This window comes from Polypterus senegalus, chromosome 8 (assembly GCF_016835505.1).
Source record: "Polypterus senegalus isolate Bchr_013 chromosome 8, ASM1683550v1, whole genome shotgun sequence".
NCBI classification, from domain to species: domain Eukaryota; kingdom Metazoa; phylum Chordata; class Cladistia; order Polypteriformes; family Polypteridae; genus Polypterus; species Polypterus senegalus.
The window spans coordinates 141,857,065-141,883,436 of record NC_053161.1 but is presented as its reverse complement, the minus strand read 5'-3'; the positions used below and the strand labels follow the sequence as shown (position 1 = coordinate 141,883,436).

Sequence of the window (26,372 nt, the reverse complement as noted above, 5' to 3'; positions counted from 1 at the left end):
AAAAAAAAAAAAAATTGCTAAATTGCTTGGCAAACCACATAATTTAACTTTTATTTTCAATGAACCATAGGTTTATGGGGACAAAGTGAATATTAATCTTGTTTGGTAAACAATGGGGGTTCAGTAGTTTGACTACTGAAAATGGAAGCAAAGTTTTGCAGTCAAGCATGGGAAAGAATTATGTACTTGAGTAGCTATTTAAAAAAAAAAAAAGTCAGAAATGTCACCAGTAGCCACTCTCTCTCTCCCCCCCTTCCATTTTAAAACTAACAACTCTATTGCCCCTGAAAAGCATTCTCCAGTGACAGTTGTGCAAAAAGTATGAACTGTAAGTGTAATCAAGAAGATGGCAAGGATTCAAAAGTAGACTGGAGACTTTAAACTTAATGGGTATATCTTCGATATATGAATTGGTGCTATATTGAACATTAACTACTGCACAGTTTCTCTGCATAGATTTAAAAAAAAAAAAAAAGCCAGTTAACCGTGATATTTCTGAAAAGAAAATTTGGCAGAAACATTCAGTGCTTAACAGTTATTGTATGTCAGCTTTATAAGTATAGCAATTGAAAAAAGTCTTAATTTGGTCTCAGCTCTGTCCGTCAAACCTTTTTAAAATATAATTTCTAAGCCACATTGTAGGTTAGTACTCAAAACATTAAGTGAGCAAAGAATCATTTGTAGAGGTAGTATCTACAGTACTAACACTGCAGAAACAGTGTACTGCATTCCCATTTGAGTACATTTGCAATAAGCAGTAAAACTACAGTGATCCATTGTTGGGTTGTGTAGTGAGGAACAAGCACAGCAAAGCAGAAATTGTTAGCTCACTGCAGGGACACCCTCAGTCAGCTGAGCATGGAGTTTGCGGTTCTTGATGAGCTTGGACAACTGTATTGCGATGCCAGCAGCCCAAGAAAATAAATCCAAGCAGGGTGCTGTCCCAGTAGACTTCAACCTTGACCGGCATTATCTGACAAATGGAAATACTAACAGCAGTTCTCCCATTTTATCATAGCAATCCTTAATAAATTAGTGGTCCTGCTTGTATTCCAACATTACCTTTGTATTTTATAAGAAAGAGGCAAGAAATTTCACAATCACCCTACCCTTTGCCCAAGCCACGACAGAGTAAAGATTTATCCTAATCAAAGGAAGACTTGTGTACAATACAAGATGATACTGTGCATTTCAAAAATAATGCAATGCCTTATTTAAATAGGCAATGCCAAATTTTTGGAAGTTTAATTGTGGCTCCTGTTATGCTGCATTTAACAAACAAAAGCGTCATTCTGTTTTGGTGTCAATTTTTGCACTCAATCACCACACAATGAGAACATGTAGTATGACATACACAAGGCATAGCTGATCTTTACAGAAAATACTAGGGTATAATGTCAACAACCAGAATGTCACCTGAGCCAAGCAGACGTCATGAAATAGGCAAATGTACATTTATACAAAAATGTTATGCTTATGAATGGATAATATTGTGTAAAAATTACCTGAGGGGACTCCAGGGCACTATCTGCATTGGACTCATTCTGATACACAGGAGAGGAGGAAACATAGGGCTCAGTCTCCAATGGCAGAGATTCCTGAAACAAGCATTACTCATTCAAGAACAATTTTAAGTACAGCCTCAAATGCAAGACATTTAGACATGCCACCTCTACTTTAATGCCAAAGACTGGAGAAGTTTAATGCTGATAAATTACAGTAAATTGCTTCATGTACCACTTTCCCAAAATAATGAATTGTGGAAATACAGGGCCAGTCTTGGACATTATGAGCCAACACTTGCTCAATGCTTATTCCTACACAGATTGCCACCCATTTGTCAAAATTAACCTTGACACCCAGGAACACTACAAAAATTAGTCAACCCAAGGATAAAGCTGCCTGGAAAGCGGACATCAAATAAAAGTTAATTGCTGCAGAGCATGGAGTGGTTGCATGTTGGTTAACACTTGTAAATAAGAATTTCACTCTTTTTAAACTTGAAAAGGACAGCCCTATACACCTATGACAAGCTGGAACAATGTGTGTGAATAGCAGAGCTGTTATACCGAGGAAATGGAGTGATGGCAATAAAGCAAGGTAAACTTAAACTCTCCAGTTTCACTGGTATTTATATTAATGGTATTTATATTAATGGTAACAGTTTGGGTACTGCATAAATTGATTACTCATTTACTCTTATGCAACACCTTAATAAAGCCTTCTTTTGATCCTTAACACTTATAAAACATCAGTAGTTGGGTTTAGCTCTGTGCAGTGTGATATACCGACATGGTGACATTTAATATTAAGGAATATCAAGAGAAACAAATCTCAATTAACTCACCTCAGACCACTCCAAGGTGAAGTTCAGTTAGGAGGTCACATTGTAGAGATGAACACTTTACTGATGCTTTGTAAGTGTTAATGAGTAATACATGCACTTTAAGTACCTAAAGTGTTAGCATATTAAACTTATTGCAAAAGAAGCATCAACACCTCTAATACAGATTGCCTATACTAATGAATAGTTTCAGTTTAAAACCATAGCAGTTGACCTCAATGCTGTTCACCTCTGCAGCTTCTTCTGTGGCAAGGTCCATTTCAAAGTCACTCAAAGCCCTTTCTCCATTTATCATGTTAGTTTTGGGAGTCCCAGAAGTATGGATTGTAGATGGAGAAGTCTAGAATAGAGATGCAGAGATGAGAAGGTTACTACAACAAGTTTAGGAGACCAAGCACAATCCATTCCACATATTGACACTTACAAATGAAACTTTGTATAGTAAAAATTGTGTGCATAACAATCTGATTTATCATTGTATTACATTGTGACATAATCGAGTTATGCTGCTAATTAAACAGGTTCAGATATATTACCATTGGAGTGCATTTGGCCATACTCAACAGTCATGGCTTTAAGATAGACTTCCTTTTCAACTGTGTTTCTAGTTAATGTGTTAAAATCTGAACTCGCACAGAAATTAAGGCACTTAAGCAAGCACCCTGCTACCTTTGTTTTACTATATAACCTGATTAACCTTACGTCTGTCCCTCAACATAAGGAGCTTTATAAAAAGCCCAACACACTTGGAGAATATGCAAGGAAGTGAACAGAAGCATTTTGTTAACCTGCTAATCTGGCAGATTTATGATTTGTTTCTTGTAAATTAACATTTACTCACATTAGTGCAACTTAATGCAGCAGTTGATACCCTTTCTAGTAACTTATCCTATAAATTTGAAGACATCCATTGTAAAACAAAAACCAGAATCTGTTTTGAAACCTCAAAATGAATACAAGTTCTATTAGAACACAGTGTCTAATTATACCTTAATAGCTGGTGGGAGGAGCTTCAGTTCCCTTGGCGCTGAAAATAAGACAAGATGTTAGATGACAAAATGTATAGAATGAAGAGGGGGGAAAAAACCCACTAAGCTGAAAATAAGTTTTCAGAAAATACCTGGAGGTACTACATAAAAAGTTCCACATAGGAAAAGAACTCATGTTAATTTTTTTTTAAGCAATGTCCTACTTTACAGATAACGGGTACCCTGCTGTGTGATACTGCTAACATTTTATATAGAAGGATTCATTGTCTTCATTATACAGAGTTTCATGCACTAGTTTCTAATGTTTTAAACTACAAGGCACACCCTCTCTACTACTTCAGTCCTCACTTATTTTTAAAATGTGAGAAGTTAGTTTACCCTGCCAGCATTCAAATGTACATAACAGGAACTTAAATCCTTGTACTATAGGTTTGTAGTTGTAAGAGACTGAAGTTAGAATTTACTATCTTCTTTTGGCTGCTCTCATTAGGGGTTGCCTCAGCAGATCATCTTCTTCCATATATTTCAATAGACTAACAGCAAGACCACAAGCTAGTTTACCTTCTACAACGTGGCTCCTGCCATATTTCATTTATTGTTTAAATAATTTCAGGCCATAGTAACATTTGTTGGGATGACTTATCTATTGTAACTGCACAATCCATATATACATTAAACACACAGCAGTTGAAAAATTGATGCATTCTTGAATTGAGCTGGGTGATTAATTGTATCTGCCCTGGGCTCTGACCTCCAAAGACCATGTGAAAAAAGTTTCCCCTTCAATGATTAATAGTGTATCAAATACCAAAAAAGTGCCCCTTCATTGTAAGACTACTGGAATATACACAAATCAAAATTAAGCTGATATTCAGTTTTAAAACCTATTGGACAGTCTCTACTACTTACCTCTGGGGGTGGAGGCAGCAAGCACAGAAGACTGACTTAAAGGCTTAGTATTTGGTGAACTCTCACTGTCCAAATCAGAGTCCTGAGAAAGAAGTGTATATGATTTAATCCAGCAATGCATGCAAGGTATTCTGAACTTTAAAATGAGCAAGCCAGATACTATTGGTTAACCCCTTTACATATAGTAGATATTTTTTTCCTAATAGACTAAAGCACATCCTCAATCTAGAGTTGAGATCCATCACACATGTAACGGATATGAAAGCCTATGGTGGTTTTAAACAAGTGAAAAGATCACTTAAAGGATAAATTCTCAGGTCAAGGTTTAGTATTTTGAGTTTTTTTTTTTTCTTTTTTCATCTTTTTTCTACTTTGACTGAAGTCATTTATTGTGCTAGATCAATTTGATTGTATGCAATGATTTCTTCAAATAAAAAAAAAATTTGTATTTTTCAAGTAAAAGGTTTATTCACAAACATAGTATATGTGCATTTGTCACACTAAAGGATTGTTAAAGGATTTTCTATACATTTTTAAAACTTATACTGCCATCACTGGCGCTTTATAATAGAGACTAATGACATTGGCACCACCAAAAATGCTTAAAAGCTGAAAAAAACATTCCAATAAGAATATCTGCAGTGTTTGACAACAAAAGGGATCTGGAAGTAATTTTCTCGCATAATCCTGGTATTTTCTTCTTGTTATAAGGATACCTTTTCTATTTGCTTATTTGTCTTAACATAAATATTGCAGTAAATCAAAACCACCATGTGGCCCACACACACAAAAAAAGTGACTTCGTCTCCTTAAAAGGAAATCACACCTGGGGATTTGGGGCAGGTGGGGTGAAAGGTTATTGCAGAGGAAAAATGGAAATTGTGCAAACTAGTCTTAAAATGGTTAGATTATTTTTGAACAAAAAAATAAATGCATCTTACAATGTGTGTGTAATCACTAGACACGGATCAATACTTGACAACTGTCTTGGATGTTTTCAAGCAGCTTTTATTTTCCACTGCCCCATTAGCCTCCACTGTAAAGTGCCAGTAAAGGCAAGATGTCAAACTTTATAGAAAACACCCCACTTTAGAACAGTTGTGGGTGGCAAATGCATATACCACAATATTTGTGAAGAACGAACAAACAGATTAAAAATGCCAATTGTATTCTTAATGCATAGTTAAAAGCTGTGGACCTACATACTGAACATCAAGATTTCTGAAAGAGTAGCCCTGTAGCTGCATTTTATAAATTACGGTGGAACATCGGGTCACAACCGTAATTCATTCCAAAACTCTGGTCGCAACCCGAAGTAAATTTCCCCTCATAGGATTGTATGCAAATACAATTAATCCGTTTAGGACCGTACAAACTAAACATAAAAAAAAAAAAAATTGTGTTTTTTTTTTTTTTTAAGCACAAAAATTACACCAGTTTACCATTACACTGTGCATTCTAATTATAAAAACCTTGAACACCACTGAGAAAACATTGAACAGAGAAAACTAACATTGCTGGAGTTCACGCTACAGTCTTAGGAACTGCTCGCTGTAAACACTTAATAAACCACCAAGAAAACTAACCTTGCATGAGTCAAGTTCTGGCATGAAGGAAGTGAGCAGAAAGCTGGGTGGAAAGGAGGTTATAGTTATGAGGTAGAGTACCTCTCTGGAATGTACGTCTAACTGAGAACAATGTACTGTACAGGGAGAGACTGAACACGTGTGGAAATCTGCGCATATGAACCGGAAGGGAAACTGGCTTGTTCGTCAACAGAGTGTGTGGTCGTGAACAGATGCAAAAATTTGGCAAACGTTTTGGTCGAAACCCGATTTGTACGTGGTCAGAGACGTTCGTGAATTACCTACTATAATTATGTGAAATTAAAAGTGTCAGGAGACTCTTGAGTTCTAGCCTTCCACTTCAACTTTAACAAACTTTTAGAACAGATAGTATTGAACACAAGTTAAATACACAAATCAATTTTTATCCCATAGAATTTCTTAAACTTTGGGTCAAGTTGTGGGTTGCCACTGTCAGATCACAAGTTACTGTAGTATTAATGATAATGGATCATGGGTGGTTAACAGTCACCATGGGTCACTGCAAGTGGATGAAGCAATCATTCTTGATTACACATCCCCCCCCCCTCCCCCAACTATTGTCCACAACTCATCTGGGGGATCATCATGGACAGTTTCAATTACATTGAAAAGGTAAAGATTGGGTGGCAACAAAAGATGCAAGAAACCCTGCTACAATATGCTAAAGTCTTATACTCCATTAGTGCATGTGGGGGATGTTTGATGTTGAATTGAGTGGTTAGTTACATACTATATAAACCTCAAGTCCTCTCTGGCTATAGGAAAAGCCAGCCTGGAGAAATGCTAAAGATTTAATGAAAAGCTGTCCAAATATTTTTAAAGTTAATACTTTGAAACCAGTACTTGTCATAGTTACTTGTGTAACAAAGTAGTTTAGACCTAAATTTTGTTCTTGGTAAACTGGCGCATAACAGGCCACCGACTCAGTAGGAAGTCCAAAGACCATAAAAACATTCAAAATATAGAGAACATAGCCCTTTCAATGAATCAAAATAAGGTTTATATTACATTTGCTGTCTGAAAGCCATAGCTACCACACCCCCATAATATCCTGAAGAGGGGATGCAGGCATGGATGCCCTGGTAAAAGGAAAACGGTGCAGCGAATTAGCAGACAATATAAATCCCTGCTGAATGTGTTCTTGGAACGCTATAGAACTGCTCCAATTAGGCTATGAATAGAACGACTGTCGACTGTCCCACCCAAAGCTGCCAAAAGTCAAATGCAGCGCACACAACTTAATGTTAAGGAACATTCCAGTTTCAATATAATGAAGTTAATCCTTGCTGCAGGGAATGTAAATTCAAAAAAGGGAGAACGAGGGAAAGAACACTTTAATCAGCAGATTCCAAAGCTCATCAGGTTTTGTTTCTGCAAAACATGCACTGCATTTTTATTGAACTGTTTGGCAAGCTGCCATTCTGTAAAACCAATAAAAAGGTCAACCTGCCAAAGCTGCATTAATGGGGGCCTGTAGAGGGAGCCCAAGCATCAGTTACAAGAATATTCTAATGGTAACCAAAATGTATCTGTGGTACAGTACACTTAATTTGCACAAAGCTGTATGCCTTGCTTATAAGGCACTTTGCAAGAAAGGGTTTTATATTTAAAAAAAAAAAAATCCAACTACACACAACTTCTTAAGCAAACTTAACGTCATACAACCGACTCACTCGCAAATGGCAGTGCACTTTAGACATGCTAAGACTTATGGACATATGAAATGATCTCAACAGGACTACACCATGAGATAAATCACATTAAAAGCAGACTTGACCCCATATATGCAGTGCATCATCTTATTAGGCTGCAGCATCAAAAAGATTACATCCCACTATTGAGAAAAAAAAAAAAAAAAACAAACTACTTAGTATCATGAAAATTCCACACATTAAGAGCACAATGAAAATTCTTACTTACATGTCCGACTAACATGCACCCCATCATTTCAATAGCGGTATCATCTGCACAAGGACTCCAAATATCTACAGAAACTACAGAATTACTAAACAGTAAGGGTGGGATTCATTACACACCACATGATTTGATCATGCTTCAGGATGCCATGAAGAGTTTAAAGGTCATCAAGTTAAAATTTTGTATTTATGACTGATACATGAATTTCCATACTGTTTGACCAAAAGCTCTTACAACAAAAATCAAAAAAAATAAGCTGAATTGCACCTTTTATAACACTTTACAAAAAGTGCAGACTGATTGGTTTCCCCTCATGTGTCAGCATATTTTCCAGCACTCTAAAGAGTATCTCAAGGCATTTAAAGGTTTCTCTCCACCACTACAAAATAGGAACCATGTCTAACCAGAAAAGGGAAAAAAAAAAAAAAAAATCACTTAACATCCTTAGCATTAACCTCAAGTGTTACTTTTGCTCAGAATTGTACGCAATTACAGTTTACCATGAGTCACTCTGGATGACTTGTAATGATTTACTTTACATTAAGCTCATGCAACACTCAAGACAGTATTCTGCTGCCATCAAGTGGATAAAATCATGTTGCAAAATTTCTATGCATTATGCCATTTTAAGGTAATTCACAATGAATGAGGCAGAACCTCCAACTAAAAACAAAATGGTAAACAAGAGCCTTAAAGGCACAATGAACTTAAAATGAACTATTGCTCAAATCGAGTGTTAGTCAGTCACACACTCACAATGAAAGTGAAACTGATGCACAGTCGAACCGCCATTATATGCTCTCTGAATTCTGTGAAGCTTCGGCGTGCTTCAACAGCAGCTGTATAACAAAAAGAAAAAACTGCCATAGTACAAGGACAAGCAAGGTATTGCCCTCTAAGCACTGTTTACATCTTAGCCAACTGTCAAAGTTTGTTTTAGGGGAAATCCAAACATTTAAGGAGGGCCAGATTTGATAATGTGAAAGTGCCTGAGGGCCAACAGCCCCGATGACATTTTAAACAATAAAAGATGCATATTATTTAATAATGTCATTTTCACACAGCAAAAGAAATATGCTAATGTAAGCATTTAGATATACAGATCACAGCATACAAGTTATCCGAATTTCTAACAAATTGAAAACATTCAGAAAATACAGCTGTGTTTAATTCTGATAACAGAGCAACAGGTAAGCTATTGACACTAATGTGAAGGGTGAAACAGATCTGGATTTCAGTACACAGGCCAGGTCTGCTTCAAGAGCAGCAGTAGTAGTAGTAGACATGCATAAAATATCACATAGGTGGGAGTCGCGAAGTCTTGATCTGAAGCGCTTCTTGTTTAAGTTCAGAACAGAGAAAGTCTGCTCACATATGTAGAGCCAGACAAGCAGAACATTTTCCTTTGCAAATGTTCGCATTTCTGGAAGCTTACCTTTATCCAGCTGCCGATAAAAAAGGCACGAGAGAGAGCTGCTGCCGTCGGCTACGGCACTCGTTGCCACACTGAAGCTCAATCAGCTCTAGCTGTAGGTGAGCTGGAACCTCATCAGGGTCCATGTTGAAGGGAGAAGAGAATAGCAACAAGTCCTTTTCAATTGCGGCAAAATCTCGAAAGCGGTTGTTGAACTCGCTAGCAAAAGATGATTACTGTATACCTGCATTGTTTGCACACCCATATTACCAACCATGACATCTCGCAAAGCTGGGAAATGTGTGGTGTAGGGCTCCATTTGACACAAGTGTCTCTGGAAAAGGTGCAGTTTCATTTTAAAGGGCTTTTGTGTGTGAATATTGTTGGTTCACACTGCGTTTTGTCCTTGAAGGCCAACATTCAGATGCTTGGTTATGTCAACCAAAAAAGCCAAGTCTGCTATCCACTCAGTATCTGACAGTTCTTGCATTGGCTGTTTCTTTTCAGCCAATTTCTCCTTTGAGAGAAAAATCGCTGCAGTGCTGATCCCCTGCTGAGCCACCTCATGTCGTTGTGATACATTACATCTCCATATTCAGCCTGGATGTCAAGCAGGAACTGCTGCAACTGGTGGTGGTATACAGCTTTAGAACAGATGAAATTGCCTTTACCACTGGATTCATGACATGATCAAATCTTAGATGTTTGGCACAAAGAACCTGCAGATGAATGATGCAATGCAGTTTAACAGCATTGCTTCCTTTGTCGCCAACTTTGTTACAGATAAGCGTGGACAATCCACTTCGTTCACCAGCCATGGCAGGTGCACCATCTGTAATAATCCCACTAAGCTTGCTTCATGGTAGTTTCATGTCTTCAACAGCTGAACAAACATTATGGAATAAATCGGTTCCTCTTGTTTGGCCTTTTGAGGCCCAACATTTCTTCTGTTATGTTTATGTCACCATCAATACCCCCCAAAAAAAAAAAATCAGTAACTGAGCAGTGTCTGATGCATCTGTGCTTTCATCGCAGGCTAAAGAAAAAAAAAAAAAATCCACATTTGTTGACTTGTCTCCCAGATGTCTTCCAACATCTGATGACAGCTCTTCAATTCTCCGTGCCACACTGTTACTAGCTGCTGGGCAGCTAAGCTCTCGTAGAGTTGCTTCACTTTTTCAGCACGGTCAATCTCCGATTGCTTGTCATATGTACTAGCATGTTTCATCTCGTAGTGTCTCTTCACATTATATTCCTTATACAAAGCAACAGTCTTGTGGCAAATTAGGCAAACAGCTGTTTCGGTTTTCAGTGAAAAAAATGATTGTAACTCCTATGTGCCTGGAAGCGGCATCCTTCATTATCAACTTTTTTTTTGTACTTTCTGTAGCCATGACAGTTGTAGGGTCACAGCAAATTTTACATAGCCATACAGTGTACCTTCAAAATGGCAGCGTACACCTGCAGAATCCTTGGTGTTAAACCCTTCCAAGCCCCACAGCATCGAGCATCCAGCGAGAGCTGTGATTCAGTCTGTGACAGTCTGCCAACTGCCATAAAACCTAAAGGTCTGGCCACCATGAGTTCAAAAGAGAAACTGCATGTTGAATTGGTAGGATTTATTTATTCTGTTTGTGTATGTGGGCCAAAAACACCACATTTTAGGATTTTCTATGACCTGCGCCTTTTGTCCTATCTCAGGCCGTGACTGGCCTGCGGGCCAGACTTTGGACATGCCTGCACTAAGCCTTGCCGCAGTAGCCTACCACACCAAAATGGGCAATGTTGACTTTGCAAGTCAGGCACCAACCTTCTACCCTCTCATGCTCCTACAACAGAGGGGGGGGAAAAAAAAAAAAAAAAGTGTGCCAACAAACTCTTGTACTACCTTGTTTGCATCAGACTGCTTTGGCAACTGTCTCAAAAACACACCATACACAACAACTGCTGTGTTTACACAAAGAATGTGTTCTAAACCTGCATCACTACAGCAGTAGATGGGCATACCTTTTCTACTGTATTTATGTAAATGTTTTGGTACTTGTGCCTGTTGCACATAATTAGATTTACTTGTTGAAAAAATTTTAGGTAAGCTTTGCCAAGAACATTTCAAAATGCTTGGTTTTATCCTTCCTCTCCAAGTACACCAAGCATCGAAAAGCTGAGCACATGCAGTTTACATTTCAGCAACCCTAAAATTTACAAAATATGTGCAAGAATGTGTGCCCACCCTGGGAATAGCCTTACACCCAGGATAACGCTAACTTTTCCCCAATAGATCAATAAAATGAAAATGCTTGCCGAATCTCCAGATTGGAAAATTGAGCTGGGAAGAATTTTATTCACAACTACAGCTCTTCGTACACTACTGGAGACAAAGTAAAGAAACTTTGTAAAGTTTAACTAAAGTCTATTAACTAAATTTTGTGCAACATTCTTTGGCATGTAAAAAATTTGATTTAAATCTGTCCAACAGAATTACTAACGTGTTAAGTATTCCATTGCACGAACGATCTGGGTCAAAGGTTAAACAGTTTCACCGTGCATTATGCTTTACACTAAAGTGTATAGTGTTATTTAAGTTACTTTGTCCTATAGAATGACCACATTTTAGCAATGGTTACAAATTCTTTAACCTAGGAAGTAAAAAGCTTCTGAAAACTGACTTGTGCGCAGTGGCGTAGCTAGGGTTTTCAGCGCCCGGGGACAACTGAAGATTTTGCACCCCCTCCTGTTTGCCAAAATGCAATGGGGAAGGGAAAGAATTTTTAAAAATGTATTAAAATAGTATCTTAAGAAAAAAATTTCATACAAGTCTCCAAAAATAACGCTGCCTCATGTTCTTTAAAATCTAAATCATTCGTTTTTGTAAGAAAAAATTAATTTTCCGCATTTAAAAATGATTTTAAAGTATATAGCAAATTATAAAGCAAAAGTTTAAAAACTGCATTACCTACAATTTATTCATACGAAAATATGAGGAAACATCTAGACTTTTGCAGCCATCTACTAGAATACTTCACCACAGCCCAACCAATTTTTTATCAAACACAAATCGTTTGGCACACAGAAATGCCGTTTGCAACAACTTAGACAATGATACACTAATGCCTCATGTCAGTCGCTCGACCCGTTTAATAACATCAAAAATGTTTCTGGGTGGGAGTCAAGCATGTTATAGTGGAGGGTATAAATTGTCTGTTGGGTATATAGAACTAATACATGCTTCGAAATCAGAAAGACAAAAAAAAAAAAAACAGGAAAAAATATCCTCATAGTGAGGAAGTGATGGACCGAGTATGCTAATGTTTATTTACTTTTTAGTGCATTTAAGAATGGAAAACATTTCATTCTAAAATCTATCAATTTGGCGCCCCCGGATGCTGTGCCCAGGGACAGATGTGTCCCACCCCCTTGCCATGCCACTGCTTGTGCGATGAACAGGACTAGTCATTGGCATGACTGGCAATTGGCATTACAAGCCATTAGCTAAACTTAAATTTACCTATCAAAGTGACCTTTCTGTAAAAGTACATTTTACTTGCAGTTGATTTAATGCACCACTTCTGAAGTCTTCGTCTGCAGACATAACAGTCAGGATGTTGGAGTTTGGTCTGTTAAGTATGGGGCCACTGAACAATACTTGGTTTTAAAGTCTCCATTTCAGGTGCCTAACCACAACAGACAGTGTGAATCCAAGACCAAAAGAGTTACCTGCATAAAACTGAATGATCCTTGAATCTCTGCCATCAAATCTTGCAGTTTCTCTTTTCTCAAAAGGGGATCTTTTGGAATGGAAGAAGGAGAGTTGAATACTGCAATAGGAGAACTGGCTCTCTTTTGTGGCTGCTGAAATAAAAATCGCAAGAAAAATGTGAATCCTCCAAGTGCAAAGGTACACCATCAGTTTAGTTAGCAGTAAGGATTTCTGGGTAACAAAATAGGATGCCATTAGGCAGTCTACACTTGTGGATTTAAGTGTAGGTTTACAAGAAATTTCCATGCTTTGTATCCGAATTACTTTTAATATTTGTATTCGGTATACTAAAATGTTTAAAAAGTATACGCTGTAAAACTGAACCTTTAAAGCAATTTGACCTTATTACCCACAATGAATAGTGGGATTTGGCACCCTGTCAAGCATTTGTACCAGTGACAAATGTCAAGGACAGCCACTTCAATTTGTAGACTAAATCTTTCAGCTGGTGCTTTGCCATTATGTGTTTTTTTAATCTACCAAAAGGATTATACTTCACCAAAAGCAAATATAGCAGCCCTCACAATTTTAACTTCTTGTTCAGCTTTAGGCTTCCGTCCACGTTTCTATGAAACAAAATAAGAATCAAAGTTTGAAACTGCATACATACAAGTGTTTAGTTCAATCTAACATTCTGATTTAGCAGCATTTATAAAGGAGAAAACTCAGTCGCCAGGATATGGATCAGTTTTACTCAAAGAACAAGAGACCTACTACAGATCTGACAGGTAATGAACTTCAGTTTATCTACTCTTAAACCATCTAACTTGCATAGCAGAAGACTGTCTGACAAGCTATGGTAGTAAGCAGTCAGGTACTAGTAACCGTACCAAGGTCCATTTGGTAGGTAAAGGAACTTAGAGGCCATGTTCTTAAAACTCATTACAAAAAGGCAGGGCAGATCCAGTATTTGAGATGTTTTGATTTAGATATTAAGTGGCTTTGGGAGCTGCAACAATGCTGAAATTAAAGGCAATGCCTTCTACCTCATTAGCAGTCCTTAAGTACTGCTAGTAAGCCATCTGATCTTATTTAAATCTGAATCAGTTTCATTGGTCTGTATCATGGAAAACGATTAGCATTGACTAACATGAGTGAACCCATATTAAACGTTTTGCAAAATAGCTTCAAATAGTGGGAAGTTAAAAATCCATCCACTCATGAACTTGCTTTATTCATTTAAGCCCAGGCAGTGCTAAAGGCCATTCTCACAGCAAGAGATGAAAAAAATAAAGAACCAGCCTTGAAGAGGTGATAAGATTGCAGAAGGTTTACTCATGCACACAATGGACCAACTTGGTTCCCGACTAAATGTTTCATTCAGGATTTATTTACAAATCAAATACCTGGTGAAAAAAAAATCCAAAATATTTCAGGGAATGTTACAGATTTCACATGCAGACACACAGCAGTCAGTTAAGATTGAAAGTGAGCCTCCAAAACTTGACGCAGGGGTTCCAATCACTGCACCACTGTACCCTTCTGCAGAAATCCCTCTGAAATCTACTTAAAACCAAGATATGGATAATTTAATGATAAGCTAAAAACATTTGAAGACACTTTAGATGTAGCATATGAAGTACCCATAAGCCTAGCATAGGTGGTGCATTGAAGCCTTGGACCCACTTTTATAGCTTAAGAACAAAAGCCACACAAGGTGGTTTACGGATGCTAAAATTTGATCATGGAGGATTGTATGGACCTTATGAAGAAGGTCTCAATTAAAGCATAACATGGTACAACTTACAAAATGCATTAATACAACTTGCAGTCTAATTTATCAAGAGAACTACCCTACTTAAAAGCCTCTTGTAAAAAATGTATTCCAAACCAGACAGAAGGCACGAGAATACAAAATCCTACACAGGTACTCAAACATTCTAATATGTGGAAAGGAATCCACCAGTCAACTGGCTCAGGGCCATAGGAACAGTCATACGAAGCCTGATTAAATATTGAATATGTACATTAGTTCTCAAACAAAGCCAAAAATCATACCGGCTTTGGTTCTGAAATGCATCCCTTCAGTTCCATTGCATCCTTTGGCACAAGTGTGGCAGCAGCTCTCCATTGTTTAGGGGGTGTAGGCTGTGGTGGTGGAGACTCGTCATCAAGAAGCTGCATCTCCCATGAATCGGGAGGTTCTTGATTCACGGTTGACAACTCTGTCTTCCAAGATTTTTCTGACTGCTCTTGAACTTTATACTCTGTTTCTGGCTTGTAGTGTCTATTAATAAACTACCAACAAAAGTAACAAAAGTTAGAACCTAGTAGGTGAATGCTGAATATTAAAAATTTAATGAATTTAATTAATGAATTTGTGGCATTCTATAATTAGGAAAAAGTTAAAATCAGAAGAAAAAAAAATCTATGTAAACAGAAACACCCACCTCTCTAATAGGATGGTCATTCTTTTGTGGAGTTGGTACAGATGGCTCTGTAAGAATATAAACCAAGTGAATGCCTGATTAATAGGGGGAACTTTTATATTGCTGGTATTTTCTAAGAAATGGGACTTTCATATCAAAGTTTACAATGCATTTTATGCCAAATAACTTCATCAAAATGCTGGGACCAATCTGTGTTCTGAGAGAGAGAGAGAGAGAGAGAGAGAGAGAGAGAGAGAGAGAGAGAGAGAGAGAGAGAAAAAGAAAGAAAGGCGACTAAAGCTTGCTCCATTTCTTTGATTAAAATTGTTTACAATGGACATTCTATCATAGCATTCCAGTAGTGGAGTTTGCATTTGAAATCTTAGAAACCTCAGTAATTAGTTTTAGATATTCTTATAGTTCGCTTTTTATGACATGATTTGCATACATTATATCCAAGTGTTTCCTAAAAAGGATTTTTACAAATTAAGACCAGAAAATACTAGTTTGCAAAGAAATTTTATAGGATGATATAGGAAGGATTTAACGGTCAGATGACCTATTAGTAGCAAAGTGATTCAAGTGTAAAATAAGGGGAGCAGGGTCTGAAAAGGCAATTGTATCATATTTACACGATTTAAGGTTATCAATGAAATAGTCAAGTCAAATATAGCTTATGTAACATTAAGAGGAAAAAAAAATTCCCTTAATAGGATTATATCTCCAAAAGCAGTGACAGCAACATGTAAAACGGTTGTAATCTTATTTCCTATATATCTTAAAGTGGTGGTTTATTTCACAATCAACTGGCTTTATAAATCTATGCAAACTCATACTAGGAATTAGCCTGTTAATACATATTAGTTTTTTCCATCACATTAATGCAGTGCCCCTCTTGGCCCATGACCTTAGTAGCTACAATAGTGTTCATTCTGTGGATCAGAATTCTGATTATTTAGGTCTTACTGTAGGAGAAATGAAACGCAGAACTAATGTCTTAAGTGATGTCAATCACTGCTTTTTAACCAGTGATTATTCAAAAATGCAAAATCTGACCAAGGAACAAGATGTGAAAGACAGGTTGTTCATTTCATACTTTAGAATCACACTTGACAATACTTTTAATTTTTCATTTTGTGTATTTATCCATGCATCTGTCCAATTTCTAAATGCACTTTATCCTGAGCAGAGTTACAGGGAAGCTGAAGCCTATCCTAGGAAGCATAAAGCCTTTTCTCTTTTGTCTATGCCAATATCAAATATCATTCATCAGATTACAGTGTGCCAACTTTCTCAGTCAGTAGGACCAATGTAACTATGTTGGGAGAAGAAAACTCCTGAAATTTTAAAAAGGCATCCATCTTGCCAAAGTTATTAAAATTAGGGGGGGGGGGGTGTCCAGTGCCTATTAACTCTTTACAATGGCAATTAAGCATCACAGTGAATCCTATTCATTGGATATGGCAAGTTTACCGGCTAATTTGACACATGCAATCACGTTGGGCCAGACAAATCTCAGCTGCAACATAAAGGAATCTTGTCACAAAGCTATGAAAAATAAGGGTGGCAAAATGCTGCACAACTGTCTACTGCTCCTGTTAAACATCAAAGTTACTCCTAGTCATTAAAAATGGGAATGTGACAAATTTGCCAGTTAATTTGAGACAGGTACTCGCATTGGTCTGTACAAAACTCAAATGCAACTTAAAGCCATTTGCATTTTCTCAAAACTATGACAACTAGGGTGGTCCATCATTTAACCTTTAACAGTGCCCATTAAATCCATTAATTTCCTTCAATGCCAGATTTGTTAGTCAGTCTGACCCATGTAACTGCACTGGGAGAGCAAAACTCAACTGCACTTTAACAAAGGTACTCTTTCCTATGTACGTCAGTGGCATACAACCCTGTATAATGCCAGTTGATCATATTGAAATCTGTTCATTAGATATATGGGAATGAAAACTGCCAGTCCACTTGACCCATATACCCAAAGTTTAACTACAATTTAACAAAGGCATCTTTTTTTTTTTTAAAAGAAAGTGTACCCTAATGCCATCTCACTCTCTGCAGTGCCCATTGCACATCTAATTTCATTCATTTGATATGGGAATGTGCCAACTTTGCTTGTCAATTTGACCAATGTACACAACTCTTGAAGAAAGGCATCTGTCTTGTCAAAGCTTTGACAATTAGGGTTAACCAAAACTTTACTGTGCCCATTAAACATCAGAGCACATCTTACTCATTATGCAAGTGTGCCAAGTTTGTCATTGAACTGGGCAAACTGAACTGCCATTAAACAAAAGGCACCAGTCTTGTCACAAAACTGCAAATTAAGTTGGTTCAACTTGATGCAACTCCTTTGTATCCGATCAGGTATAAAATCTGGAAAATGAATTTCTTATTTTCAAATAAAGGGCTCAATTTAGCGACGTACGTTAATATCCTTTTTATGCTGCAGAAATAGTGACTGCTTTTCACAATATGTATAAAACTGGCTGGAAACAAAACTTCAGGCTCACATGAAATGGTCACGTTCTCCCCATATCTCCATGGGCTTCAATCTGCGATTCTTCGGGAGGTCTAACGTAAAGTAAATGAGGGTTCAATGGCACAACCATGATGGATTAGCATCACAGCCTGGGCAGATTGCCCACAGATGTTCACTAATTGCTGCTAGGGAAACTATGGTCCCAGAGACCTCCAGTTAGATCACAAATGTGTAACAAGATGGCAATTGAACAGACGTCCAAAGCTTAAGTCCGTATATATGGAGTAGGATCACTGTCAAATAACTCTAGCATCCACCTTTGTAACACATGCAACAAATCTGTTTTCTTCAATAGAGAATGCCTTATGTGTCCAGTGAGGTATTTGACAGTTTGTTCAAGCCCGAGAATTGTACTTGCAATTTTAAAATTTGTTTCATGGAAACATGAACCTTTACTTTTCCATTCTAACCACTTAAAGTTAACAAAAGTATTACAATTCTAAGCTGTTAAGCCATATAATATACAGTGAAGATAATGGCAGACAAGTGGATATTAAAAGAGTAAAATAAGTTTATGAACTCTTTAATATAGTAAGATTCTTTGCATTGTCAGATCTTTACATTCTACTTTAACACGTGTAATATGCTTCTAAAGTCTTACAATGGATTAATAGCTCAGCCTCAAAAGGGGTCCTGTTAAATACATGAAATTCAAATCAAAATTTTAAATTTGTCACATAATATATAGTGAAATGCCTGTTTGCTGAACTCACGACTGCACAAGTATAATTATACCTATTTAATGAATATCAATAAAAAACTTTAGAGGAGAATATAGAATCATGTAGCACTAGGCACTATCCTTATTTGGAAAGCAGTTCTTCCTCAATCTCTTTGAGCAGGTCTCCAAGCAGTGTGTTTAGGGTTAGGGATGAAACGTGGCCACCCACCCAAACCACCTAGGGTCTACCTGTGAAAATGATAAAAACCCAGCTGCACATTGAAGTGTTCAGGCACAGGTCATTTTGCACGGTGAAGACCTTAGGAGTTTGTGTTAAATGCCAAACTATAGTCTAGATAGTATTTGCACACACTTTCCTCTACTGTTGTCCATTTGGGCCTATATTGTAAGATGATGGTGATGGCATCCTTTGTGGATCCACTGAAACAATACGTACTATAAAGGATCTAGCGCTCTGGGGAGCGAAGAGCACATGCAATTCTAGACTAACCTCTATAAACATTTCATTGCTATAGGTGTTAATGCGATGGGATGATAGTCATTAAAAATTGAGACCCAATAGGAATACAGTGCAGACTAATGGCCACATTTGCTTTCTCTGCATGGTTAATGATACAACTCAAAAATGTTTCCTCGTACTTTGCTCAAAACTGTTTGGACAGAACCAAGCTGCAATGTGTCTATTTTCATTGTTTCAGTTTAATGACACTGCAGATTTGAACAATGAACTACTCTTCTACAGAACGTATACTGTTAGTAAGCTAATCACTAAAATGTCAAAAGAGTATCAATGAAAAATTGTCTGACTTGCTTTACTTTAGATCATGTAAGGAAGCAATTAATGTAGCAAAAACATACTTATGAGGTCTGTCTGGAAAAAGTCCAGCCATCTATACTAATAAAAGGCAAAGCCCTCACTGACTGACTGACTGACTCACTCATCACTAATTCTCCAACTTCCCGTGTAGGTAGAAGGCTGAAATTTGGTACTTATTTCGGTGGTATGATGCCACTGTCGGCAGCCATATTGAACGTTAACTGTCTTTGTTACTTATGGGCCCATCTTCAAGAAATTTGGTACGCGGGTTCCCAACGCTAACTGAATCCTACTTACGTACATGTATACATCCATAGCCTGCAGCTCGGTCGCCTTGTGAGGCGGCGTTGGGTCCCCCATCCCAACGCCTCCCGTTGTTGTTGCTGCCTATATAAGGCTGTCTGTCGCTCCAGTCTCTACATTCCCTTCCTTGCTTCACCACGGTATTCATGTCTCCCTGCTGATAACTACAGCCTTTTTATTTAATCCACGGCTTCTCCGCTGTTTTATTGTTCATTTATTACGATTATAGTTATTGTGTAGGTATTTTAGACTTGCTTTACATTGTTCAGGTACCCATTTCCTTTATCATTCCAACCGTACCCCCATTAACATGTCTAATCGAGGTGATCACCATCGATCAAAGAACTGTCACTTACCGAGTGGCACCTGCCTTTTCCATTCTCTTTGTTACATATTGCACGGCCATATCAGGAGGAACATTCTGTCTTATGTATTGAATGAATGGGACAGGTTCAAGGTGTGGACTGATGACGGTACAGGAGATAGACTACACAGGAGCACTAGAAGAGTGAAATGCTTAAGCCCTTCACCTATGGTTCTGCATGTGAGCTGATGGCTGCCTCTGAATTGTTCGATTGTCGCTTTCAAGTGTTACCGAAATGGCCAAATATTTTACACCTTTGGACAACTGCCAATGCCTCTTAAACATCTTAGATTCACAGGTGACGATTTCAGTAGTGGACACTTTGAGGTTTATGAATGTTTAAACTCTCAAAAGCTGGATGTGAAGTTATCAATGAAACTGGTTGTATACTTACGCTTGACAGATGCCGAATGTCACTTCAACACAACAAATCCTACAAATACTGTCGTAATTGAAATAAACCATGAAACTCAAACCGATTACGACAGCAGCAATCCAAGCTGTGAGATTTGAAACAAGTTCAAGTTCACATGGCCAACTGTATGTTGCATGCTCAAGAGTAAGCTCAGAGCACAGCTTGGTCATATACAACCGGAGGGCCGAACTCACAATGTGGTATACAAAGAGATCCATAACAAATTATTGGTATATTTTCTCTCAGTTTAAAAAGGTTTAAATTTTCTTCTTAATACAAGTTTTAAGGCAGTACTTCGCCGCTGTGAAGCTGGGGTATTTTGCTAGTTGTTAATATAAACGAGAATGGTTTGCACTGTATCTATGTAACCTGGCAGCCAAGGAGAACGGACTGGAATGCACATTCGTGAACAGACTTCAGTATACTAGTCTTATTGTGGTTTAGGCAAAATTCACTCAGCAGCTTCAGTTACCAGAGCATAAGGAACATCATGCTGCAGTTGCCGATGACTTGTTACAAACCGCTACAAAATGAACCAGATTTCTTGATGAAGGTCATAACCAGAGATGAATTATGGGTCTAACGCTATGATCCGGAAACAAAAGGCCCAGTCTTCCCAATGGAAATCACCTGGTTTTCCACACCCAAAGCCAGTGTGGAAAAGTCATAGCAAGATCGAGGCCATGTTATTTGATTGGGAAGGTGTTGCCCATCACAAGTATGCTCCTCTAGGACAAACGAGTAGTACTACTTCAGTATTCACCGGTTGAGATACACTGGCCCCATCTATGGGCAACTGGCGATTTGCAGCTTCATCAAGACAACGCGCCTGCCCATGCATTACATCTCATGCAGAGTTTTTTGACGAAACATCAACACCCCCAGGTGACTCTGCCCCCCTACAGCCCAGATTTGGCACCCTGCAACTTCTGGCTTTTCTCAAAACTAAAATCACCTTTGAAAGGGGACAGATTTCAGACTGTTAAGATGAGGCAGCTGCAGTGTTTTGAACAGTGGAAAAGACACTGCGAAGACTACTTTGAAGGGGGGTGAAAACTTCATTGCCCTATGTTTCTTGTATCTTCAATAAATGTAATTGAAAAGTATCCAGCCATGTTTCTTTTTTCCATGCCAGACCTTGTACATTGCTATTGGAAAACATTTTAAAATAAAAGTTAGGACTATTGGCACAGGCTACAAAACACAGGGGGTGGGGGTAAACATACACTTAACTGCAGATGGTGTGACCACCATAGTAGAACAAGCCAAAGGCTACAGGTGATCATGGAGAGTGTCCCAGAACAGAAGATGCAGCCTCAAATTTTCATCCTCTTCCATGGCATCAGTGATAAAACCACCAGTGAAACAAGTTTCAAAAGAAAAGCCTGTTTACAGGACATTGCTATAAAACCCACTTAAAAACCATAGGGGAAAATTTGCTATCTATACAAAGAATTTTAAATCAAATTTCAAAACAGCTAGTAAACAGGATGCAAACTCACCAGACACACTCAGTTGTTTAGTTGTTTCATTTGTTATCTTGGTTGATAAATCAAGCTTCACAGTATTTTTGGTCCCCTTTTTTTCCTCTTCCTCTGGCATCTCATTGTGAGGGGCCGGGATGTGATCAAAGTACCCACAGTCTAACAAGCGTGCCAACTGGTCTTTCAAATGCTTATCTGTTGAGCAAACACATTTTTAGAAACGTTCATTTACATTAACTTGGAATTATAAAAGGTCTACTCCCGTTCAAACCTTATAGGACTTGTTACTAAGTGTAAGTTCGGCATTTATTCTATAATTCGCTTTAGATTGTAAATGCAGGAGTCATAAACATCCAGTAATAAAGCTAAAGACCATAGTGATGCCATACAAACACCCATAAGAACCTCCTAGACTGAATACACCTTTAATAAATTTTCTCCCATTATCAGTTAAAATGTGATGCCATAATATGCAACATTGTGGCAGGGTGCACTTTTTGAAGTATTTCCTTCCTACAGCAACTCCCTCTCAGTCACAAAGCAATGTGGTATTGAACTTGGCACATACGATATTGATGAGGGGAAAGGTCCCTCCCTGCAGCCAAGGCAGACTACCTCAAGCCATATTACAGGTTTAGTCTGACTAAAATTAGCTTGAAGAATAAAATGGGTATATGTCAGCTTTTTACATATTAATTAAGGTTAAATTTCATGCAAACTGGAATAGGAACTAAGAATCTAACAATTTCTAAACCAAATATTAGGCAAATTAATGAAAAGGTAAAGTACTACATAACTTGGATTTGGAATGTGTTTCTCCACAGGTTTTGACAGAAAAAAAAAAAAACCTCACATGTGGTACCAGCCACAGCTTTCTCATTTCCTTCAAGCAACTCCCAAAAGCAGATTGCTGCCTGGTCCATCTGGTCCTCCAAGCTGCAATAAGAAATGAGTCATTCAGAAAGCTGATCACGTCTTTGCAACAGCCTTCTCTGAAATGTGGTAGTTGGTGGACAAACCCAAACATTCACCTGTTGTAACCTTGGGAATGCGATAGATCTGCTGGCAGAATATAAACAAACACTTGTATGCAGACTATTTTCCCGGTTTAAACTCATGGTTCAAAGAGGTTCTGGACCACATGTTCTTTTATCACAGGAAAAGAACAAGTCTATCAATTGCAACTATTGGCTAGTTAGCTGCCTTCCACATCAGTTTCATGAAACTCCAGCCGATTATCAGAAAAAGAAAATTGATGCGGTAATAAAATGCTGGGGGGACTGGGGGAACTGCCCAATCATATTGATAAGCACTACATGTAATTAGAGGATAGTTTCCTTAAAATCCACACAGACCACTACAGGAAATCTATTTGAAGTCATACAACTAACAAATTTATCACCAGTAGCAAAAATACGGAGAACAGTAAGTACATTATTAGGGCTGTGGAGTTGGAACCAATTATTGGGTTACTGGGAGAAAAAAAAAAACTAAATGTAAAATGTGTTAAAATTTCCAGTTTCACGAAGTCAAATACGGCTTCCTTGTAACCTTTTAATTATATATAAGAGCTGCTCAGGAAGCAAGCATCAAGCGCATCAACCCCTGAGCAAACGAATGCTAAATGGCGTACTGCACGATCACATGCAGTGAATACACTTGACTTGAGCATTCATAGTTTTCACTCACTTTCTCTGTAGGTTTAGCATATTTTTAGAATATATATAAAAATATATATAAATATTTTTTTAATAAAAAATCAAAGAATAACTGTTGCTTACAAATTTAGGTTTTGTATGACTGGTGTTTCTACTCCTGATGCAAACAAACTTCATGCTTTTGATAAAAACACAACTAAAAACTTTAAGCCTTAATTTTTACACTACTACCACCTCCATACAACAAGGAAATCCTCTAAACAAACATCGAATGGGTATACAACTCCCAGCCTAAAGACACTTCTATACTTGCCAGACCAGTCTTATCGTACTTCATTTTACTTTCATTGATTTAAGTGTCAGTGTTCCATTTTACTGCAAACACACTAGCTGTTCAGCTTACCTCATGCACTCATTTCTCTCTAAAGAAGCCATCTTTGAGAACCTGATCAAAAAGTCAAGTTCTTTAGCCGAGAGAAAGAAAGCCCCATTAAGACCACTTCGAAAGTCTTTCTTCACATGTTCCTGTTCCAGGCTCTGAAGAACAAATTGCACCTGAAAGATAGTGCGCAAACGCTTTTTCTCTGCTTCAGTCTTCATGACTTGCTCACGTCGTACTGCCTTCTTCTGAGCTTTTAAAAGCTGTAGGATTAAAAAAAGGTTTTACAGAGGTAGTAACATCCAAACTATCCAGTGCACACCAAGGGAGACTATCCACAAGTTTTCAATTAAAAATTGCCATGTTGAAGTGCTATAAACAGTCTTACTGATGTAACCCCAAAATATACATATAGTGCATCCAGAAAGTATTCACAGCATATCACTTTTTCCATATTTTGTTATATTACAGCCTTATTCCAAAATTGATTCAATTAATTTTTTTCTTTAGAGTTCTACACACAACTCCCCATAATGACAATGTGAAAAAAGTTTGAGGTTTTTGCAAATTTATTAAAAATAAAAAAAAAAACAAAAAAAAAAACTGAGAAATCCCATGTACATAAAGTATTCACAGCCTTTGCTCAATATTTTGTCGATGCACCTTTGGCAGCAATTACAGCCACAAGTCTTTTTGAATATGATGCCACAAGCTTGGCACACCTATCCTTGGCCAGTTTCACCCATTCCTCTTTGCAGCACCTCTCAAGCTCCATCAGGTTGGATAGGAAGCATCGGTGCACAGCCATTTTAACATCTCTCCAGAGATGTTCAATCAGATTCAAGTCTGGGCTCTGGCTGGGCCACTCAAGGACATTCGCAGAGTTGTCCTGAAGCCACTCCTTTGATATCCACCATGCTTCACTGTAGGGATGGTACTGGCCTGGTGATGAGCGGTGCCTGGTTTCCTCCAAACATGTTGCCTGGCATTCACACCAAAGAGTTCAATCTTTGTCCCGTCAGACAAGAGAATTTTGTTTCTCATGGTCAGAGTCCTTTGGCAAGGTGCCTTTTGGCAAACTCCAGGCTGGCTGCCATGTGCCGTTTACTAAGGAGTGGCTTCCATCTGGCCACTCTACCATACAGGCCTGATTGGTGGATTGCCGCAGAGATGGTTGTCCTTCTGGAAGGTTCTCCCCTCTCCACAGAGGACCTCTGACAGAGTGACCATCGGGTTCTTGGTCACCTCCACAGAGGACCCTGACTAAGGCCCTTCTCCCCCGATCGCTCAGTTTAGATGGCCGGCCAGCTCTAGGAAGAGTCCTGGTGGTTTCGAACTTCTTCCACTTACAGATGGAGGCCACTGTGCTCATTGGGATCTTCAAAGCAGCAGAAATTTCTGTAACCTTCCCCAGATTTGTGCCTCGAGACAATTCTGTCTCGGAGGTCTACAGACAAATCCTTTGACTTCATGCTTGGTTTGTGCTCTGACATGAACTGTCAACTGTGGGACCTTATATAGACAGGTGTGTGCCTTTCCAAATCATGTCACATCAACTGAATTTACCACAGGTGGACTCCGATTAAGCTGCAGAAACATCTCAAGGATGATCAGGGGAAACAGGATGCACTGGAGCTCAATTTTGAGATTCATGGCAAAGTCTGTGAATACTTATGTACATGTGCTTTCTCATTTTTTTATTTTTTTTTTTTAATAAAATTTGCAAAAATCTTTTAAACTTTTTTTCATATTGTCATTATGGGGTGTTGTGTGTAGAATTCTGAGGAAAAAATGAATATAATCCATTTTGGAATAAGGCTGTAACATAAAATGTGGAAAAAGTGAATACTTTCCGGATGCACTGTATCAGCACAACTGACAAGTTTGAGGAACACTTAATTTACTTCCAATGTCACTGCAACAGCAATCTATAATCCTACAAACGCACATTGAAATGGACTGTTTTTAACTCAGAATAAGTCTGAATCAGCAATTTGTGTTTACACCACAAGTATGAACTGTGTTCTTCTACTTAGCAATGTAAAAACAGGCAAAATGCACTTTCACCTCTTGATAGCAACTTCATGTACCATTTCTTTGATGCAACCCTATTGTTTTTAATAAAGTCCTAAATAAATGTTATCCATCATCTAAAATCAGTTTTACCTCTAGCTGTGTTGGCCACAACTACCTAGGTAAAGCAAAGTGTTTTTTCCAAGGACTGATCACAAGGAAATCCCTGGTAACAAGCACATTGAACCACTGACATACATGCATCAGAAGTTTAGTTTGGCAATACCATTTTGCTCAAAGTTACCTCTGAACATTAAGTCTATTAAAACGACTTAAACCAACCTAAATTTTAACTTGTGCTATTGCTTCAACACTGCTTCTCACACAAACACAGTAC

The 26,372-nt window shown here is 38.0% G+C and overlaps 1 protein-coding gene across 5 annotated transcripts in view; it reads right to left on the bottom strand.

Moving 5' to 3' along the window:
- Positions 1 to 26,372, bottom strand: part of caprin2 (caprin family member 2) — a 60,463-nt gene that overhangs the window by 20,731 nt on the left and 13,360 nt on the right. For 4 of the 5 annotated variants that reach the window (XM_039761846.1, XM_039761847.1, XM_039761849.1 and 1 more), the window contains exons 5-15: positions 23,987 to 24,225; positions 22,722 to 22,861; positions 21,944 to 22,120; positions 15,328 to 15,374; positions 14,936 to 15,175; positions 13,462 to 13,503; positions 12,895 to 13,029; positions 4,243 to 4,324; positions 3,334 to 3,371; positions 2,574 to 2,684; positions 1,506 to 1,598 (exon numbers count right to left, since the gene is read on the bottom strand). In XM_039761846.1, coding sequence (XP_039617780.1) covers positions 1,506 to 1,598; positions 2,574 to 2,684; positions 3,334 to 3,371; positions 4,243 to 4,324; positions 12,895 to 13,029; positions 13,462 to 13,503; positions 14,936 to 15,175; positions 15,328 to 15,374; positions 21,944 to 22,120; positions 22,722 to 22,861; positions 23,987 to 24,225 — 1,344 coding nt within the window. The remainder of the gene's footprint in view (positions 1 to 1,505; positions 1,599 to 2,573; positions 2,685 to 3,333; positions 3,372 to 4,242; positions 4,325 to 12,894; positions 13,030 to 13,461; positions 13,504 to 14,935; positions 15,176 to 15,327; positions 15,375 to 21,943; positions 22,121 to 22,721; positions 22,862 to 23,986; positions 24,226 to 26,372) is intronic. The other variant, XM_039761848.1, reaches the window with a different exon arrangement.